Source organism: Monodon monoceros, unplaced genomic scaffold, assembly GCF_005190385.1.
Source record: "Monodon monoceros isolate NGI ecotype Baffin Bay Population unplaced genomic scaffold, NGI_Narwhal_1 Super_Scaffold_20, whole genome shotgun sequence".
Lineage (NCBI taxonomy): Eukaryota > Metazoa > Chordata > Mammalia > Artiodactyla > Monodontidae > Monodon > Monodon monoceros.
In genome coordinates, this window is record NW_021703777.1 from 61,619,189 (window position 1) to 61,641,968 (window position 22,780).

General features: G+C 39.5%; 1 protein-coding gene across 1 annotated transcript; it reads right to left on the reverse strand.

Moving 5' to 3' along the window:
* Positions 1-3,907: 3,907 nt before the first annotated feature.
* On the reverse strand, positions 3,908-21,875 carry ARL9 (ADP ribosylation factor like GTPase 9). The gene is given in 5 exon segments (XM_029234884.1): positions 3,908-4,296; positions 15,758-15,933; positions 18,560-18,722; positions 21,514-21,732; positions 21,734-21,875. Coding segments are annotated over 5 exon segments (813 nt in total). The 5' UTR covers positions 21,809-21,875; the 3' UTR covers positions 3,908-4,116.
* Positions 21,876-22,780: the final 905 nt, after the last annotated feature.

The window sequence follows — 22,780 nt, forward strand, 5'->3', positions numbered from 1 at the left end:
TTTAAATTCCACACATCAGTGAGATCATATAGTATTTGTCTTTCCCTGTCTTGTTTTGCTTAGCATAATGCCTTCAAGGTTCATCCATGTTGTTGCAAATGATAGGATTTCCTTGTTTTTTAATGGCTGAATAATATTCCATTGTATGCATGTTCGTATGCATGTGTATACATATATATATACACTACAAATTCTTTTACCCATTCGCCCATCCACGGACACTTAGGTTGTTTCTATGTCTTTGCTACTGAAAATAATGCTGCTAGGAACATGGTGGTGCAGATACCTTTTTGAGTTAGTGTTTTCATTTCCTTTGGATATATTCTCAGAAGTGGAATTGCTGGATTGTACGGTAGTTCTATTTTTAATTTTTTGAGGACCATCCATACTGTTTTCCACAGTGGCTGTACCAATTTACAATCCCACCAACAGTACCAAAGATTCCCTTTTCTCTACATCCAAGTTGGCATTTGTTATCTCGTCTTTTTGATGATGGCCATTCTAATAGGCTTGGGGGGATACTTCATTGTTTAACTGGCATTTCCCTAATGAGGAGTGATGTTATCTTTTCATGTACATGTTGGCCATTTATAGATCTTATTCAGGAAAAATGTCTGTCAGGTCCTTTTCCGTTTCTTATTTTATTTTTTCTGCTATTGAGTTGTATGTGTTCTTTATATATTTTGAATATTAACCCCTTATCGGATATACAGTTTGCAAATACTTGTCCCATTCCATTGGTTGTTTTCTCATTTTGTTGATGGTTTCTTTTGCTGTGTAGAAGCTTTTTAGTTTGATGTAGTCCCACTTATCTTTTATTTTGTTGCTTGTGCCTTAGGTATAATTCCCCTCTTTATCTTTGATAACTTTCATTATTCTCAAATCTTCTGTGTCTGAAATTAATATAGCTACTACTGCTTTCTTTTGATTGTGTTATATCTTTCTTCATTCACATAATTTTAATCTATATGTCTCTTTATATTCAAAGTGAGCTTCTTGTAAGCAAGAAGTGAGTTTATGGATCTTTTATTTTTTAATCCACTCTGAAATTTCTGTCTTTTAATTGGTGCATTTAGACCACCGACCTTCAAAGTGATTATTGATTTAGTTGGATTAATAGCTACCATATTTTTACTGTTTTCTATCTGCTGTCCTTGTTCTTTGTTTCTCTTTTTGTCTTCCATTCTTTTTCTACCTTTTGTGGTTTTAATTGAGCATTTTATTTGATTTCATTTTCTCTCTTTTCTTGGCATATCAGTTATAACTTCTTTTATTTTTTTTAGTGGTTGCCCTAGAGTTTGCAATATACATTAACAACGAATCCAAGTCTACTTTCAAATAACACTATACCACTTCACAGGTAATGTGAATACCTTATAATAACTAAATAATCCAAATTCCTCCCTCTCATCCCTTGTATCATTGCTGTCATAACATTTATACACACATATAAGCATACATAGTCAAATATAATGTTGCTATTATTATTTTGAAGAAACTAATCTGTTAGATCAATTAAGAATAAGACAAATGAAAGTTTTAATTTTACCTTCACTTATTCCTTTTCCAATGTTCTTCCTTCCTTTATGTAGGCCCAAATATCTGACCTATATCATTTTCCTTCTGTCTAAAGAATTTCTTTTTAACATATCTTGCAACAAAGAAGTACTGGCAAAAAATTCCCTCAATTTTTGTCTAAGAAATTTTTCTCCTTCACTTTTGAAGGATTTCACAGGGTACAGAATTCTAGGCTAACGGCTTTTTTTTTCTCAACACTGTGAATATTTTACTCCACTCTTTTCTTGTTTGCATGGTTTCTGAGAAGCCTAATGTACTTCTTATCTTTGATCCTCTATAGGTAAGGTGTTTTTTCCTCTGGCTTCTTTGTGGATTTTTTCTTCAACTTTGATTTTCTGCAGCTTAAAAGTGATATGCCTATCTATAGTTTTTTGTTGTTGTTGCTTTTGTTTTTTTGTGGGGGAGGGCATTTGTCCTCCTTGGTGTTCTCTGAGATTCTGGGATCTGTGGTTTGGTGTCTGACATTAATTTGGAAAAATTCTTAGTCATTGTTTCAAATATTTATTCTGTTCCTTTCTTTTCTTTCTTTCTGGTTTCCCATTACACACATGTTGCAACTTTTGTAGTTGTTCCACAATCCTTGTATATTCTGTTTCTTTCTAGTCTTTGTTCTTAGATTTTCAGTTTTGGAGGTTTCTACTGAGATACTCTCAAGCTCAGAGATTCGTTCCTCAGCTATGTCCAGCCTTTTAACAAGCCCACTAAACACATTCTTCATTTCTGTATTGTGCTTGTGGTATCTCTTCTGTATGTTTTGTGTTTTAGTACGTCTTGTAGTTTTTCTTGATAGCCAGGCATGATGTACTGGGTAAAAGGAGCTGCTGTAAACAGGCCTTTAGTAATGTGGTGGTGAGGTTGGGGTGCGGGGAGGGGGAGCGTTCTATAGTCCTATGATTAGGTCTTAGTCTTTTAGAGACTAAGTGCCTCTGGACTGCAAACTTAAGTCTTAGTTTTCTGCACTTTTAGGTGGAACAGAATGTCTAGAGTGGGCTGGAGTTGGGTATTTCCCCCAGGTCAGCTAGGCTCTGGTAATAACCCAGCAGGCTAGGCTCTGGTTAACTAGTCTCCCCTGAGGGCAGGCCTTGTTAAGAAGGACAGAGTGCTCTGGCATATTTCAAAAAATATTTTCCCCTCCCTTGGAAGCACCAGGGGATTTCTCTCCAATATTTATTATAGGAATCTGGTCAAGGTTCTGGAGGTAAATCTCAAATAATTGGGGGCCCCTCCAATGACTGGGTTCCCCTAGAGTTTTTTAACTTTCAGACTACTCCACTTTGAGCAACCAGCAATTCATCAGTCACCGTTCCATTTTTCCTACCCTGGGGTTCCCATGGGGAGTTTCCCACTATAAGTCTCTGCTCTGGTAAATTGTTAATCTCTGTATTCTCCTGTTGCTCCCTCCAATGCTGATTTTTTAGTCTGTTCAGCTTTTTAACTTGTTAGAATGGAGTGGTGGCTTCCAAGCTTCTTACATGCTGGGCTCAAAACTAGAAGTCCTTTTTCTTTTTTTAAAAAAAGATCAAGACAGGACACTAAGGTTCGAAGTTGGATTTATGTCTGTAGGTAAACAGAGTTATCACTCTTACAAAATATTTCTAGTAAAGAAAGCTTATCTATATAAAAAAGCTAAATATCAAGAATTTAAAAAACAAATCCTCATGGTGTTCTTCTTTTAGTGCAATAGTTTCTTAAAAAGAAGCCTTTCCTAAGTCTTTCTGAATGCTGTTAATTTATATTTCTATGTGGGTTTGATAGTGCTTACTTTTCTTATTGCCCTATCCTGATATTTCTTTCCCTACAGTGTTAAATGGATCCACTTAAAGGAAAGACACCTGGATTTTTACTTGAAAAGACAAAAGTTATTAAAATATTTTAATGTAAATCTCATTTCATTGAGAAACTACAAATGGAATGAATGCTTCCTACTGTTCACTTTAATTTGGTTGATTAAAAATCCAAATCCTGGGAATTCCCTGGTGGCGCAGTGGTTAACAATCTACCTGCCAATGCAGGGGATGTGGGTTCAAGCCCTGGTCTGGGTAGATCCCACAAGCCATGGAGCAATGAAGCCTGTGCACCACAACTACTGAGCCTGCGCTCTAGAGCCTGCGAGCCACAACTACCGAGCCAATGTGCCACAACTACTGAAGCCCGTGCACCTAGAGCCCGTGCTCTGCAACAAGAGAAGCCACCGCAATGAGAAGCCCACGCACCACAACGAAAAGTAGCCCCCGCTTGCTGCAACTAGAGAAAGCCCGCATGCAGCAACAAAGACCCAATGCAGCCAAAAATAAATAAAAATTAAAAAAGATCCAAATCCCTCCAAATACATTGTTTTACCAATATTTTTAAAGTTCAAAATATAGAGAAAGTCTTAATCAATTAACATTATCTTATATATGTGTATATGCCCTGCATTGAGAAAATAGGAAATGCCTTATTTTTTATTGGAAAGTGGAAACTTTTGGCTTCTAGTCTGCCGCTAAACATTCCCTGGTGACATTCAAATCATGAGCCTCACAGTGGGCCTAGGCCTGATCACTGCATGTTTGCAGCCAGCTGTGCAATCAGGTCTCTGGCATCTTGCATGATGGAGGGTATCTCTGAGCCATTCTCAGTCACCTGGGTTCCAAACAAGAACATCTTCCTGTCATTTCCCACCTCAGATAATGCCAAAGCTTCATGGATATCTGTAATGTGATAGGCTGCTTCAAGATCCTTCACCAAGAATGAAAAAAGAGTTGAGAAAAAGTTGGTTATTTTGCAATCTTTTTGGATAAATACATTTATTGCTCTCATTAATTGCTCTCAATGACCCCACCTCCATTCTAATATGGAGGATACTGTAATCCCATTACTATGATCTTAATGATTGTTTGAATATAATGATTTTCATTGGAACTATATCAGCATTTATGAGTTATCATCAAAAAAGTATGTTCTGGAATGAAGTTAAGTCGATATAATACCTTAATCAATTTCCTAAACAGTGCAATCTATCTGCTTCTAATTTTGTTTTTCCATTTTTATCTTTATTTTCCTAAGATTATTTTTAATTTGTCTTAACAGTAGAAATTTGATTCATTAATTGGTTTTTGTCCATATCATATTTTATTGATTAAGCATTTGCCAAATGTGAGTTTTCTTTTGCAACCATTATTTCTACTGAACAAAAAATTTTGGATCAGACTTGGAGGGATGGAGGGAGACAGAGAAGGGATAAGGGAGGAAGTGAATTTAGAAAATGGAGTAGTGGGTAAAGGAGGCTGAGAGGGGAGGGACAGGTGGAGGGAAAGAGGACAAGATGGAGAAGCGGGGAAGGCTTAAAGGACAGAAACCCACTGGGAGAGGTAGAGAGAGGAGAGATTAAAATGAGGAGACAGAAAGCATGTGTTTATGCTGCATGTCAAGGTCAAAACCTCCTTGAGGTCAAAATGCCAAGGTCAAAACATATTTCTCTGCCTCTCACACATCAAGAATTATTTATGCAAATGACCTCTGACATTCCCTCTCCTAAATACATACACAGATTCAGTTATAGTTTTTAAGTCCTTTGCAAAAGTTTAAGTATTTTCACTCCGAAAATTGCATTTGTATTTGGCTTTTTGTTGTCTCATAGTGTTTTCCCATAGCTTTAGGGCATCATCTGGAAATAGTCCAATATTGTGTCATTTTTTTCTTGTACCAATATGAACCTATCAAATTCCATAACTGGGAGCCTGTGAGACTTTTCCTGATGTGGTATGATTACCTTTCTGGTCCTCCCAATATATTGCCTGTCTGAAACCTGAATTCACTTATTCCTAGAGCCCACAGTGAATTATAACTGTGTTATGACTGTGTTAATGAATCTAGTAACATGTGGACAATGTCTCAAGTTAAAAAAAAAAAGTCACTGATGGAATTGGAGAGGAAGAAAATAGAAGGAGGGTGTTGAGTGGGAGGAGGGGCTCCTTGTAATGATAAAAGCACATCAGGGATAAATATCAGGTGCATTCCACACTTACATAACTGTGCCTTAATAGAGATCATCACTCAAAGAGTAAAGATAGTAAGTTGACGTTTTAAAAATACTTATGTAATAACTTGAACCAATGAGTCATACAAAAAAATAAATTACTTTGGCCAAGGAGCATCAACCAAGATGCATTACACTTAAACAAACCTTTTCTTATTAAACCCCAGTAAAAGTTATAAATTTGACACCAAATAGCTCTGTTTATTCAATTTGATAAAGAGATATAAACCACAAAGGAGAGTATTGCTAAATTTGTCTATTAAAAATGAAAACCTGGGACTTCCCTGGTGGCACAGTTGTTAAGAATCTGCCTGCCAATGCAGGGGACACAGGTTCGAGCCCTGGTCCAGGAAGATCCCACATGCCATGGAACAACAAAGCCCATGTGCCACAACTACTGAGCCTGCGCTCTAGAGCCCATGAGTCACAACTACTGAGCCCGCGTGCCACAGCTACTGAAGCCTGCGTGCCTAGGGCCCGTGCTTCACAACAAGAGAAGCCACCACAATGAGAAGTCCGAGCACCGCAACAAAGAGTAGCCCCCGCTCACCACAACTAGAGAAAGCCTGTGCGCAGCAACGAAGACCCAACACAGACAAAAATAAAAATAAATAAATTTATTTTAAAAAAATGAAAACCTATGTATTAAAAAGAGAACCATAAACAAAATAAAATCATAAGCTAATAGATTGCTGGAGCAGATATGTGTAATGTATGTAACAGACAAAAGTTTTTTCCAAAGGACACGAAAGACTCCTACAACTCAAAAGAGAAAAGATAAACACCGTAACGGGAATTTGGGGAAAGATATTAAAAGATAATTCACAAATGTGGAAATTCATTTCAAAGAATGAAACTAATTTGAAACAAATAACCAGTGAACATCTGAAAAAATGTTCAAGCTCACTAGTAATTAAGGAAATGCAAATTAGAATAATAAGATAAAATTTCATCCCCATGAGACTGGCAAAAATGAAAGTTTGACAAGCCAAGTATTGACAAGGATGTGGAGCTTTAAAAACTGTCATATACTGCTGGTAGGAAAAATAAACTGGTTCAATATCTTTGGAAAGCAACTTGGTAATATCTAGCAAAATTGAATATGGACAAATCCAAAACCCAGCAATTCCTCATGCACTAGAGAAATATTGGTACACATCAACGAGGAGACACATACATGAAGATTCACTGTAGAACTGATTTTAGCAATAAAACATTGGAAATAAACCAAATATCCAACAAGAAAATGGTAAAGCTGTGGTATATTTATGCAATGGAATACTATACAGCTTACTTAAATGTACCAGGATCCTCTAAATCTTTACAGTTTGTGGTACTAAAGATGCTCATGAAAGAAAAATCTCCAGCTTTTCTTTTAGAAATAATCTGCTGGACTAGTATCTATGCTGGACTTTAGTATAGGCTCCTACTTTTAGATTGTCATTTGTAATTATTTAGTTTACTTCCATAAATATTCACCCATAGAAGTAGTGGAAGAAATGGCAGAAACTGAGCTCTCTTACGACTGGCAACCCTAGCAATTAAGAGAGGGGTTTTAGCATTACAGGCATACCTCAGAGATATTTCAAATTTGGTTCCAAACTACTGCAATAAAATGAATACTGCAGGGCTTCCCTGGTGGCGCAGTGGTTGAGAGTCCGCCTGCCGATGCAGGGGACACCGGTTTGTGCCCCGGTCTGGGAAGATCCCACGTGCCACGGAGCGGCTGGGCCTGTGAGCCATGGCCGCTGAGCCTGCGCGTCCGGAGCCTGTGCTCTGCAACAGGAGAGGCCACAACAGTGAGAGGCCCATGTACCGCAAATAAATAAATAAATAAATAAATAAAATTTAAAAATGAATACTGCAATAAAGCTAGTCACATGAATTTTTTTGTCTCTCAGTACATATAAAAGTTATGTTTACACTACTGTAGTCTATTAAGTGTGCAATAGCATTGTCTAAAAAAAAGTACATACCTTAATTAAAAAATACCTTACTGCTAAAAAATGCTAACCATCATCTGAGCCTGCAGCAAGTTGTAATCTTTTTGCAATAGTAACATCAAAGATCACTGATCACAGTTTATCATAACAAATATAATAATAATCTTAAAAGTTTGAAATATTGCAAGAATTACTAAAATGCTACACAGAGACATGAAGTGAGAAATGCTTTTGGGAAAATGGTACCTACAGACTTGCTCGATGCAGGGTTGCCACAAAACTTTGATTTGTAAAAAACACAATATCTACAAAGTGCAATAAAATGAGGTATGCCTGTACAATGCTATAGATGTCTAACACCTTTTTTAACTTTCTTTATTGTAGTAAAATACACATAAAGAAATTTGCCATATTAACCAATTTTAAGTGTACAGTTCAGTGTACAAATAAGTACATTCACATTGTTGTACACCATCCATCTCCAGAACTCTTTTCAACTTGTAAAACTGATACTCTGTACCCATTAAACAATAACTTCCTGTTTCTCCCTCCCCCAGGCCCTGGCAACCACTATTCTACTTTTTATTTCTATGAATTTGACTACTCTAGGGACCTCATAAAAGTGTATTCAGGGACTTCACTGGTGGCGCAGTGGTTAAGAATCCGCCTGCCAATGCAGGGGATATGGGTTCAAACCCTGGTCTGGGAAGATCTCACATGCCATGGAGCAACTAAGTCCATGCGCCGCGAGTACTAAGCCTGTGCGTTAGAACCCACGGGCCACAACTACTGAGCCCGTGTGCCACAACTACTGAATCCCTCATGCCTAGAGCCTGTGGTCCGCAACAAGAGAAGCCACCGCAATGAGAAGCCTGCACACCGCAACAAAGAGTAGTCCCCACTCGCCGCAATTAGAGAAAGACTACACGGAGCAAGGAAGACCCAGTGCAGCCAAAAATAAATAAATAATTAAAAAAAAAAAATGTAATCATACAGTATTTGTCTTTTTGTGACTGGCTTATTTCACTTAGCATAATGTCTTCAAAGTTCATCTATGTTGTAGCATGTGTCAGAATTTCCTTTTTTAAGGCTGAATAATATCCATTGTATGTATATATCTCATTTTGTTTATCCATTCATCTGTGGATGGACACTTGGGTTGCTTCTACCTTTTGGCTACTGTGAATAATTCTGCTATGAACATGGCTGTGCAAATATCTGTTTGAGTTCCTGCTTTCAATTCTATTGGTTATATACCCAGAAGTGGATTGCTGGACTATATGAAAACTCTATTTTTTAATTTTTTAAGGAACTGCCATACTGTTTTTCACAGTGGCTGCACCATTTGACATCCCCACCAACACTGCACAAGGGTTCCAATTTCTTCATGAACATTTAATATTTTAATGCATGTGTGTGAAATAAATTCAGGTCAGGCTAACTGATCTAAAACCACTTCTTTATACATATTAAACACGCAAATATTTTGTAGAAATCAATTCAAAAGTCAATAAATGTTTACTGAATTAAATTCAACAGGTAGATTGGTTCAAGATGGTGGAGTAGAAGGATATGTGCTCACTCCTTCTTGCAAGAGCACTGGAATCACAACTAACTGCTGAACAGTCATCGACAGGAAGACACTGGAACTCACCAAAAAAGATACCCCACATCTAAAGACAAAGGAAAAGCCGCATTGAGATGGTAAGTGGGGCGCAATCACGATAAAATCAAATCCCATAACTGCTGAGTGGGTGACTCACAAACTAGAAAACACTTATACCACAGAAGTCCACCCACTGGAGTGAAGGTTCTGAGCCCCACATCAGGCTTCCCAACCTGGGGGTCTGGCAACAGCAGGAGGAATTCCTAGAGAATCAGACTTTGAAGGCTAGCGGGATTTGATTGCAGGACTTTGACAGGACTGGGGGGAAACAGAGACTCCACTCTTGGAGGGCACACTCAAAGTAGTGTGTGCATCAGGACCCACGGGAAGGAGCAGTGGCCCCATAGGAGACTGAACCAGACCTACCCACTAGTGTTGGAGGGTCTGCGGCAGAAGCGGGGGTGGGCTGTGGCTCCCTAAGGGACAAGGACACTGGCAGCAGAAGTTCTCGGAAGTACTCCTTGGCGTGAGCCCTCCCAGAGTCTGCCATTAGCCCCATCAAAGAGCTGGTAGGCTCCAGTGCTGGGTTGCCTCAGGCCAAAGAACCCACAGGGAGGGAACCCAACCCCACCCATCAGCAGACAAGCTGATTAAAGTTTTACTGAGCTCTGCCCACCACAGCAACACCCAACCCTACCCACCACCAGTCCCTCCCATCAGGAAGCTTGCACAAACCCCTTAGATAGCCTAATCCATCAGAGGACAGACAGCAGAAGCAAGAGTAACTACAATTCTGAAGCCTGTGGAATGAAACCACATTCACAGAAAGATAGACAAAATGAAAAGGCAGAGGACTATGTCCCAGATGAAGGAACAAGATAAAACCCCAGTAAAACAACTAAAGGAAGTAGAGATAGGCAACCTTCCAGAAAAAGAATTGAGAATAATGATAGTGAAGATGATCCAGAACCTCGGAAAAACAATGGAGGCAAGGATCGAGAAGATGCAAGAAATGTTTAACAAAGACCTAGAAGAATTAAAGAACAAACACCTAGAAGAATTAAAGAACAAACAAACAGAGATGAACAATACAATAAATGAAATGAAAAATACACTAGAAGGAATCAATAGCAGAATAACTGAGGCAGAAGAATGGATAAGTGACCTGGAAGACAGAATGGTGGAATTCACTGCCATGGAACAGAACAAAGAAAAAAGAATGAAAAGAAATGAAGACAGCCTAAGAGACCTCTGGGACAACATTAAATGCAACAACATTCTCATTATAGGGGTCCCAGAAGGAGAAGAAAGAGAGAAAGGACCTGAGAAAATATTTGAAGAGATTATCGTCAAAAACTTCCCTAACATGGGAAAGGAAATAGCCACTCAAGTCCAGAAAGTGCAGACAGTCCCATGCTGGAAAAACCCAAGGAGAAACATACTGAGACACATACTAATCAAATTGGCAAAAATTAAAGACAAAGAAAAATTATTGAAAGCAACAAGGGAAAAACGAGAAATAACATACAAGGGAACTCCCATAAGGCTAACAGCTGATTTCTCAGAAGAAACTTTACAAGCCAGAAGGGGGTCGCATGACATATTTAAAGTGATGAAAGGGAAGACGCTACAACCAAGATTACTCTACCCCGCAAGGATCTCATTCAGATACGATGGAGAAATCAAAAGCTTTACAGACAAGCAAAAGCTAAGAGAATTCAGCACCACCAAACCAGCTCTACAACAAATGCTAAAGGGACTTCTCTAGGCAGGAAACAAAAGAGGAGAAAAGGACCTACAATAACAAACCCATAACAATAAAGAAAAGGGTAATAGGAACATACATATCGATAATTACCTTAAACGTGAATGGATTAAATGCTCCAAACAAAAGACACAGGCTCGTTGAATGGATACAAAAACAAGACTCATATATGCTGTCTACAAGAGACCCACTTCAGACCTAGGGACACATACAGACTGAAAGTGAGGGGATGGAAAAAGATTTTCCATGCAAATGGAAATCAAAAGAAAGCTGAAGTAGCAATACTCATATAAGATAAAATAGATTTTAAAATAAAGAATGTTACAAGAGACAAGGAAGGATACTACATAATGATCAAGGGATGAATCCAAGAAGATATAACAATTATAAATATATATGCACCCAACATAGGAGCACCTCAATACATAAGGCAACTGCTAACAGCCATAAAAGAAGAAATCGACAGTAACACAATAATAGCGGCAGACATTAACATCTCACTTACACCAATGGACAGATGATCCAGACAGAAAATTAATAAGGAAACAGAAGCTTTAAATGACACAATAGACCAGATAGATTTAATTGATATTTATAGGACATTCCATCCAAAAACAGCAGATTACACTTTCTTCTCAAGTGCCCACGGAACATTCCCCAGGATAGATCACATTTTGGGTCACAAATCAAGCCTCGGTAAATATAAGAAAACTGAAATCATATCAAGCATCTTTTCTGACCACAACGCTATGAGATTAGAAATCAATTACAGGGAAAAAAACGTAAAAAACACAAACACATGGAGGCAAACAATACATTACTAAATAACCAAGAGATCACTGAAGAAATCAAAGAGGAAATCAAAAAAAACCTAGAGACAAATGACAATGAAAACATGATGATCCAAAACCTACGGAATGCAGCAAAAGCAGTTCTAAGAGGGGAGTTTATAGCAATACAATCCTACCTCAAGAAACAAGAAAAATCTCCGATAAACAATCTAAACTTACACCTAAAGGAACTAGAGAAAGAAGAGCAAACAAGATCCAAAGTTAGCAGAAGGAAAGAAATCATAAAAATCAGATAAGAAATAAATGAAAAAGAAATGAAGGAAACAGTAGCAAAGATCAAGAAAACTAAAAGGTGGTTCTTTGAGAAGATAAACAAAATTGATAAACCTTTAGCTAGACTCATCAAGACAAAGAGGGAGAGGACTCAAATCAATAAAATTAGAAATGAAAAAGGAGAAGTTACAACAGACACCGCAGAAATACAAAGTATCCTAAGAGACTACTACAAGCAACTCTATGCCAATAAAATGGACAACCTGGAAGAAATGGACAAATTCTTAGAAAGGTATAATCTTCCAAGACTGAACCAGGAAGAAATAGAAAATATGAACAGACCAATCACAAGTAATGAAATGGAAACTGTGATTAAAAATCTTTCAACAAAGAGAAGTCCAGGACCAGATGGGTTCACAGGTGAATTCTATCAAACATTTAGAGAAGAGCTAACACCCATCCTTCTCAAACTCTTCCAAAAATTGCAGAGGAAGGAAAACTCCCAATCTCATTCTATGAGGCCACCATCACCCTGATACCAACACCAGACACAGATACTACAAGGAAAGAAAATTACAGACCAATATCACTGATGCAAAAAACAGAATATGGATGCAAAAATCCTTAACAAAATACTAGCAAACAGAATCCAACAACACATTAAAAGGATCATACACCATGATCAAGTGGGATTTATCCCAGGGATGCAAGGATTCTTCAATATACGGAAATCAATCAATGTGATACACCATATTAACAAACTGAAGGAGAAAAACCATATGGTCATCTTAATAGATGCAGAAAAAGCTTTTGACAAAATTCAACACCCATTTATGATAAAAACTCTTCAGAAATTGGGCATAGAGGGAACCTTCCTCAACATAATAAAGGCCATATATGACAAACCCCCAGCAAACATCATTCTCAATGGTGAAAAACTGAAAGCATTTCCTCTAACATCAGGTACAAGACAAGGATGTCCACTCTCACTACTATTATTCAACATAGTTTTGGAGGTCCTAGCCACAGCAGTCAGAGAAGAAAAAGAAATAAAAGGAATACAAATTGGAAAAGAAGAAGTAAAACTGTCACTGTTTGTAGATGACATGACACTATACATAGAGAATCCTAAAGATGCCACCAGAAAACTACTAGAGCTAATCAATGAATTTGGTAAAGTTGCAGGATATAAAATTAATGCACAGAAATCTCTTGAATTCCTATACAATAACAATAAAAGATCAGAAAGAGAAATTAAGGAAACAATCCCATTCACCATTGCAACAAAAAGAATAAAATACCTAGGAAAAAACCTACCTAAGGAGACAGAAGACCTGTACGCAGAACACTATAAGAGACTGATGAAAGAAATCAAAGATGACACAAACAGATGGAGAGATATACCATGTTCTTGGATTGGAAGAACCAATATTGTGAAAATGACTATAGTACACAAAGCAATCTACAGATTCAATGCAATCCCTATCAAATTACCAGTGGCATTTTTTTACAGAACTATAACAAAAAATCTTAAAATCTGTATGGAGACACAAAAGACCCTGAATAGCCAAAGCAGTCTTGAGGGAAAAAAACGGAGCTGGAGGAATCAGGCTCCCTGACTTCAGACTATACTACAAAGGTACAATAATGAAGACAACATGGTACTGGCACAAAAACAGAAATATAGATCAATGGAACAGGATAGAAAGCCCAGAGATAAACCCATGCACCTATGGTCAACTAATCTATGATAAAGGAGGCAAGGATATACAATGGAGAAAAGACAGTCTCTTCAATAAGTGGTACTAGGAATACTGGACAGCTACATGTAAAAGAATGAAATTAGAACACTGTCTAACACCATACACAAAAATAAACTCAAAATGGATTAAAGACCTAAATGTAAGACTGGACACTATAAAACTATTAGAGGAAAACATAGGAAGAACACTCTTTGACATAAATCACAGCAAGATCTTTTTTGACCCACCTCCTAGAGTAATGGAAATAAAAACAAAAATAAACAAATGGGACCTAATGAAACTTCAAAGCTTTTGCACAGCAAAGGAAACTATAAACAAAACGAAAAGACAACCCTTAGAATGGGAGAAAATATTTGCAAACGAATCAACAAAGGATTAATCTTCAAAATATATAAACAGCTCATGCAGCGCAGTATTAAAAAAAACAACAACCCGGGCTTCCCTGGTGGTGCAGTGGTTGAGAGTCCGCCTGCCGATGCAGGGGATATGGGTTTGTGCCCCGGTGCGGGAGGATCCCACGTGCCGTGGAGCGGCTGGGCCCCTGAGCCATGGCCGCTGAGCCTGCGCGTCCGGAGCCTGTGCTCCGCAACGGGAGAGGCCACAACGGTGAGAGGCCCGCGTGCCGCAAAAACAAAACAAAAACAAAAACAAAACAACCCAATCCAAAAATGGGCAGAAGACCTAAATAGACATCTCTCCAAAGAGGACATACAGATGGCCAAGAGGCACATGAAAACCTGCTCAACGTCACTAATTATTAGAGAAATGCAAATCAAAAGTACAACGAGGTATCACCGCACCAGTAAGAATCAGAAAATCTACAAACAATAAATGCTGGAGAGGGTGTGGAGAAAAGGGAACCCTCTTGCACTGTTGGTAGGAATGTAAATTGATACAGCCACTATGGAGAACAGTATGGAGATTCCTTAAAGAACTAAAAATAGAATTACCATATGACCTAGCAATCCCAGTACTGGGCATATACCCAGAGAAAACCATAATTCAAAAAGACACATGCACCCCAATGTTCATTGCAGCACTATTTACAATAGCCAGGTCATGGAAGCAACCTAAATGCCCATCGACAGATGAATGGATAAAGTAGATATGGTATATATATACAATGGGATATTACTCAGCCATAAAAAGGAATGAAATTGGGTCACTTGTAGAGACGTGGATGGACCTAGAGACTGTCATACAGAGTGAAGTAAGTCAGAAAGAGAAAAACAAATATCATATATTAATGCATATATGTGGAACCTAGAAAAATGGTACAGATGAACCGGTTTGCAGGGCAGAAATAGAGACACAGATGTAGAGAACAAACATGTGGACACCAGGGCGGAAAAGTGGGGGTGGTGGTGGGATGAATTGGGAGATTGGGATTGACATATATACACTAATATGTATAAAACAGATAACTAGTAAGAACCTGCTCTGTAAAAAATAAATAGATAAAATTAAATTAAACAAAATAAATTCAACAGGTATTTGTTGAATTCCTACTATGTACAAGGCATTATGCTAGGTTTTACAAGGGACACAAAGGTGAATGATAGTCTCTGTTCTCAAGGAATTTACTGCTGTCCCTTGGTATCTGAGGGGGATTGGCTGCAAGACCCCAGCAGACACCAAAATCTGAGGATGCTCAAGCCCCTTACATAAAATGGCACAGTATTTGCAAATAACTTATGCACATCCTCCCATATACTTTAAATCATCTCTAGATTACTTATAATACCTAATACAATGTAAATGCTATGTAAATAGTTGCCTATGTGTGGCAAATACAAGTTTTACTTTCTGGAACTTTCCAGAATCTTTTTTTTCCTGATCCACAGGTGGTTGAATTCACAGATATGGAGGGCTGACTGTATAATCCAATAGATCTAATAGTATAAACTGAACTGAACATACAACATATTATTGAATATCTTGCTATTAAAAGTAGACATTTCTACTTCTTGTATTAATGATAAAACTATTGAGTACAATTTATATTTGCACAAATTTTTACCTGTTTGTTTCCAAACACAACCAGAGGAAGGATTGGATTTGTCCCAATTAGTTGATGAAGGTGCTTCTTGGCTTCAGGTAATCTGTTGTGATCTGCTGAATCCACCACAAAGATTAGCAGCAATCCTTTGGACAGGTACATTTCCCAACAGGAACGGAAAGGTTCGCTGCCACCAACTACAAAGAACAGTAGAGAAGGAAGACACACACACAAACCTCAGAAGAGTCCACTGAGGGGGGCAGGAAAGACACATTTTGATAATTCCTGAACACTGGATACATATTCTGATAAAAGACCTCTGTGAGACTCTACCCAGTTCTTCAAACAACTTGAGCAATGTTACTGGGGAAATGATTGGTGGGAATATTTACCCTCCACAAGCGGGTCACTCATTCTGGAACACAAAGGACCAGCATAAAGATCTTAAATTTGTACTACAGTGGATGTCTCCTGATCTGTTATACACAGCAGCCACGATGGCCAATGCCTGTCAGGTATAGCTCAGCGAATGGGAGTAGGATACTAAAATAATTCAGGGTGGTGGGTTAAAACACATATTTCTCTAAAATAAGTTTTAAATGGACTGATTTAAATGTCATTGGCTAGCCTCACTTGCACAACTTTTTTCCTTTGTCAAAATCCCAGAACTAATTTCCTCTCCTAATCTTGCACAAAGAGTTAATATGATCCTGTGGGCATTCAGGAATACTTGCTTCAGAAGAAATTCCTTTGGGTTATTTCATTCTGCTGCTTCTTCCCAGAAGAAACTTCTTGGAATGATAATAATACATACACAATGAATTCAGTTTTTATTTTTCTCCTGGGACAGAATATGACAAACAATGGCCCACAGCCTAAATCTGGCTCACTGCCTATTTTTGTACAGCCCACGAACAAAAAATGGATTCTACCTTTTTAAATGTTTGGGGAAAAAAAGAATACCATTTTGTAACACATGAACATTATATCACATTTGGATTTCAGTACAAATAAAGTTGTATGAGAACACAGGCACATAGATTTGTGCACATATGGTCTCCGGCTGCTTTCGCAGTACAACTGCAGGGTTGAGTAGCTGCACAGAGCCCATGCGGCCACAGAGTCTACATTAGCTACTCTCGAGCCCTCTGCAGAAAAAGTGTGCAGACTCCTGTTACAGGGACTTAACAATACCATTTAAAAAACGAATAGGATAGGGTGTTGATTTGTCTTTGTTTTCTTTTGTATGGAGAGCCAGGCTAGTCATTCTTCGAAGTATTTTGTGTTTTTAATTTTTTTAAAGAATGTGTATAATCCAAGTAATTCATATGGTTTTAACACATGTAGTTTTAAGGTGAATGAACATGTCGTTCCCCATGTTTTTGGCAACACCATGACATTTCACCTACACAGGGATTGCTATCTTTTAGGTATTAACTTCTAACTTGACAGCAATGTAGTTGAGAACACAGTTTGTATGATGCATCCTCTTTGAAAACTTTGTTAAGACTTGCTGTATGGCCCAGTAAGCGGTCATTGCTGGTAATTGTTCTGTGAGAGTTTGAGAAGAATGTGAATTTTAACTTTTGTATGTGGCTAAAATTGTCTAATTGGACAATTTTATATTATTCACTAGATCGAACTTGTTGACTGTGTTCAAATTTTATATATCTCTGCGGATATTTTTTCTCCTTGATCTTATTAATAATTGACAAAGATATGTTGAAACCCCTCACTCCAACGGCAGATCTGTCCACTTCTCCCCCTAATTGGAGTTTTCTTTTTTCTTCCTATCTCCCTTTCTTTTTTTCCTTCCCTTTCCTTTCCTTCCCATTTTTCTTTTCACTTTTTATATTTTGAGACTTTTGTTAGCCATCCATTTCATTAAAAATATTATTTCTTCCATAGCTTCTGGGGAAATTGAAAACTCTATTCTTAACAATGCTTTTATCATAAAGATTTGCCTGCAGGCTTACCAATTTCTCTGCCCACCATTTTCTCTTCGCAACTGAATGAAAGCAAAAATTCATAGCATTTTACTTGCAGGCTGGAGTTGGGGTACAAAAGGGGGTACAGAAAACTCCCAATTTTCTGGCTTGAGCATGTTGATGGGTGAGGAGACATTTACTGACCAGTTGGATTACAAGGGAAAGGAACAGATACGGAGATATATCAAACATTTTGTCTTGACGATATTAGGCTTGAGAGGCCAGTGAGACAGCCAGGTAGAGATGTCAGGCAACATCTGGATATGTTTGGCTGGAGAGATAAATTTGGGAGTCATTAGCATACAGATAGTATTTAATGTCAAGAGGAAAGGTGAAATCATCCTAGGAGAGAGTGTAAAGAGGAGACAAGAGGATCTAATGCAACTTTGGGGTACAGCAATATTTTGAGAGGTGGTGACTCCAGAACTGCTAGAGGAGGGGTTTCTGGGTTGCCATCTGGTTACAAGAGGTTTGGAGCTTACCTCTATTTGCATTTGCAGAGAAGGAAACACACTGTATTTACTTAGATTGCATTTATATTTGGGGTAGTAAGGGAGGAGGGAGGCTGTTATAGGAGGGGTGTGAAAGCCTTCCCCTCAACTCCCCTTTATCACCACCACTGCAAAAAGAAGAAAATGAAAAGAACAGAAAGTGATTCCCACACTGTACCCAAGCAATAAACTACACATGCATTCTGAAAGTCTAGGAAAATCTGACCCAGTGTTTCATTTCACAATGACCCAATGTTGATAACATTAAATCTGGCTTAAGGTATAACGATAATGTGGCTATAGGCTATCGGTTATCCCCAGAACTACTGAGAAAGACAGCTTACTCTCCAGGAACTCCAACTGGCTGTCTTCAGTACTGATGCACACTGCATTGAAACCTTGGGTAGGTGCCACGCTGTGCTGGACTCTGTTTAAAGCTAGAGAGTGGAGAACACTGGTCTTTCCTGCTCCATCCAGGCCCAGCACTAGGATCTGCTTATTTTTCTCCTGTGAAACAAAAGATAAGTCAATAAAGCTATGCTATCAGGGCCTGCTTTTCCTGGCTCCTGGCAGTGTGCCTGCGAATAATATTGTGGAATTGTAAACCAGAATAAAACATCACAAAACATTTAATAGGTCTAGAACAAACTGTACCAGTCAGTTTGTATTTTATATAATCAGCCATCAGTTATGTGATATTAATTGCATACCCCCTCTCCATCCCCCAACTCCTGGTCAATCTATCAAATAAATACTTTATATATATATATATCAGGATTTATGGGAGATGCCATATTTTCAGGGTCAATTTTCAGACTTCACTTTGCTTCCTGAGTTCATGTCTATTGGAGACTGCAACAGAATTCAATTTGTTGTATGGGGTCTTGGGGCCTACTTGTTCCATATATTGACTTTGCCACTCAGCATGTAAGCATCTAAGGTCTCACATTATTAATCTGTCTTGTCTTCCCAGTTGAATCACTAGATTAAAAGCCCTTAGGGCAAGGTTACCCTCATAAATGAAAAGGCGAAGATTATAGAAACTGTTAAACCAGTTCTAATCATAATTGAGTATTTAAAGTCTGACACTAAAACCTGATGAACTAGATGTAAACTTTAGGAAGAAGCATTCTACCAACATACCAACCTTAGAAAATTTTATGACAAGTGATTGAGGGGCAAGAAGGGCAGGCTGGTATGAAGGCAGAAATAGAAATTTCAGAGTGCTCAGAAAGGTGACTTTTAGGGTACAAACTTTAATGTAAACAGTAATAAATAAGCAACAATCCAGCCAGACTACTCACAGGAATTCTATTTCTCAAACAGCCTACTAAAGAGATTTCTCATGCATAAAAAACACTAATAAATGTCTTCAGTGGCATTGGTTTAAAAATAATAATCATATACATTTCTGCTTGAACACTAAATGTTGACATTAGACTTAGACTGGATTTCTGTTTAAAAAAAAAAAAAAAACAGTGATCCTAAACAGCACTAAATGTCTATCCCACCTCTTTTTTTTTTTTTTTTAAATATGTAAGATCTATGTAAAAGTAAGATGGTTTAAGCTCTGGTCTAATAGGGTCTTGTGTACAGGGCAGCATTTAATAAACCTGTGTAGTGAATAACAGAATGTTTTTGGAGTGAATTCTTGATGGCTCTTAAAGCAAAAGGTATTTCCATAGGTGTTTCCTCTCTCCATCCCCACTTCCTCCCCGTTCCCTCTTACCCACAACTAAATGTCATAGTGTCATTCTGAGAGAGTGATGGTAAGGAAGAGGGACTCGATGCATGAACGGGATGCTTTAAAGCAATGATGCCACCAAGAACTGGCTGCGAGATGTGGATTGTGTCTCCCTCATTATCTCCACCAATGGCTCTACTCAGGCTATCCCAACATATTTCATCAGTTCCAAGATGCTGTTTGTTTTCTGGGGTTTTTTTTTTTTCCCACATTTTAACATCTCTGAAATGAGGACTTTACAATCTATGGTATGTCATATTTTGGTTGGCAGCATTTTTTTTCTTTGTGTTACCTAAAATAATGGCACCTTAGATCCTATGAAATTTTGTGAATAAAAACAGTTCCCTACTCCCTTTCCAACCATATCGCTGCTCCTAAACCCCTAGAAATTCTGCAGTCACTGATGCTTTACATTTTACTTATTTTTTAGTCTAAAATACAAGCCTCCTCATATTTATAATCTCTTAAGAAAAGCTGGGGTTACTGTAAACCAGGAGTTCAGACCCGAAATGTGATTCTCAACACCACTGTTCCTTGCAAAAGTTATTCATTTAACTATATGTGAACCTATGTAGTCTGTGTTTTACCAGAGATCAAATCTCCATTAATAATTCACATTGTTTAGAACCAGAAAGCAGCTCTGAGCTCAGGAACTCCAGGAGCACAGAGTCCACTGAGCTGATCCAAATAATGCCTGTTTTTCCTTCTTCCCCCTCAATTTTTAAATCGTGGTAAAATACACAACATAAAATTTACCATCATAACCATTCTTAAACATACGGTGATATTAAATCCATTCATAATATTGTGCAACCATCACCACTATCCATCTCCAAAACTGTTCATCTTGTAAGATTAAACTCGAACTCCGCACTCCCCCTTCCCCCAGGCCCCACCATTCTATTCTCTACGATTCTGACTACTCTAGGTACATCATATACGTGGAATCATAGGTATTTGTCCTTTTGTGACTGCAGTGCCTGGTTTCTGAGACCTCTCAGTTAAACCTTTGTGCCCGTCCCTTCTGGGCGCTGGTGGTCTGAAAACAATGGAAGTAGTAACCTCAGCGCCCACAGAAAATGTCCAGAGGGACCCAAAACACATCCTGCACAAATTCAGGAACCCTGCACCTTCCCACATGGAACTTACGAAACAGAAAAGACTAGGAGAGCGCATGTGTGGTGAGGGTTTGGGGCTGGTTTCAGTGTCGTGGGCGGACTGGGAGCTAGCGTTGGGCGTCGGACAGAGATGGGGCTGGAAAGAGGGCTGTTCCCCGCGCTCCCGTGAACCCGACTAAGGCCTCCTCTTCAACACTAGACCAGACGAGACCTGACCTTCCTCAACACTAGACCTAGACCTTGGACGCAGGGTCGGGGTTAGGGGTGAGAGCGGGCAAGGGGCTGGGGAGATGGCGTTCGCAGCTTGGCACACCTGTTCCATCCGCGGTTACAAAGCCCGCACACGAGACCGGATTCCCTCCGGCGCGAGAGCCGGCGCTCCGGCCAGAACGCTGACAACTGCCTTGGGTGAGGGTCTGAGGCACCCGTCTCTTACCGGCAGCTCCAGCGGCGGCTTTGCCAACGTGCTGTTGTCCTTCTCTTTCTCTTCTTTTTCCGTAAATTGTTCCTTCCCCTTCTCCGTCTCCCGCCCTTTCCTCTTTTCCTCTTCTTTACTCTTACTTTTCTCCTCTCTCCCCCTTTCCTTTTCTTTTTCCTTAATTTTCTCCTTCTCCACCTCCTTCTTTTTATCTTTCTCCTCCTTTCCTTTTCCCCGCCTCCTTTCCTTTTCCCCGTATTTTCTCTTTCTCCGGCTCCTTTCCCTTCTCTCTCTTCACTTTCCCCCTCTCCATCCCCACCACCCTTGCTTCCCTCCCTCCTCCCACGCGCCCGCGCGCTGGAGCTGCGGTGCGGGGTCCCGGCAGGAGTGGCCCCTGCGGGGGGGCGCAAGGAGGAGACGCAGGTCCACGCAGCGTACAACTCCCCCGCGGTCACCGCGCGGCGCCAGCACCCCGGCCCCGAGGGGCGACGACCGCAGTCCGGCGCTCGCTCGCCGGGGGCTGCGCGCAGCGGATTCGCCGAGCCCTGGGGCGGTAGGCGAATTGGAGAGGGTAAGGCGCGGGTAGCCAGAAGGGTCGAGCCCAGGCGAGGGGTCTGGGAGGCCCGGCCGCGGGAGTTCGGAAAGTCTGGTCAAACAGGAAGATCGTCCCCAGGTGCCACTTCCTCGGGAGATCCCCTCGGGCTGGGCAGGGTGTCTCAGAAAGCCCTTTCGAGACGCCCAGATCTTAGCCTCTCGCCTCTCCCGCCTCCTCCCCGAGCCCGCCCAGCCCTCGTGTCTGCGACCGGGAGAGCGCTTGAGGCGCACCAGAGGATGCCCCGCCTTCCCCTCGTCAGTAGTCACAAGCCTGGAGAGTGAAGTTAGGGATCTCTCCGCCCTCCGTCCTGTTTAAGTCCACCAGCAGCGTCTAGAGACGCTATCCAGGATGCTTAAGGAAAAACAGAAATGTGAATGGTTCCCTTATTTTAAATCTGTTACATTTCGCTTAAAAAAAATTTCTCTGGAGATTAGTCTTCCAGGATCACAGATACTGGTAATACCGTGTATTAAAACCACGACTAAACAAAATAGCCTAGTCTCTCCCAATGATCTAATATGTAACAAATTAGGTACCCACGGGGCTTTGCAAAGGTGGTGTAACGTTGCTTACACTGCTTGAGAAGTATATGGATGGTTCTTTTTTATTATTTTGTTAAATTGGATTAGTTTACAATCTAACAAAATTATCTTAATGCAATAAACTGACTTACCTTCATCAGATCTACAT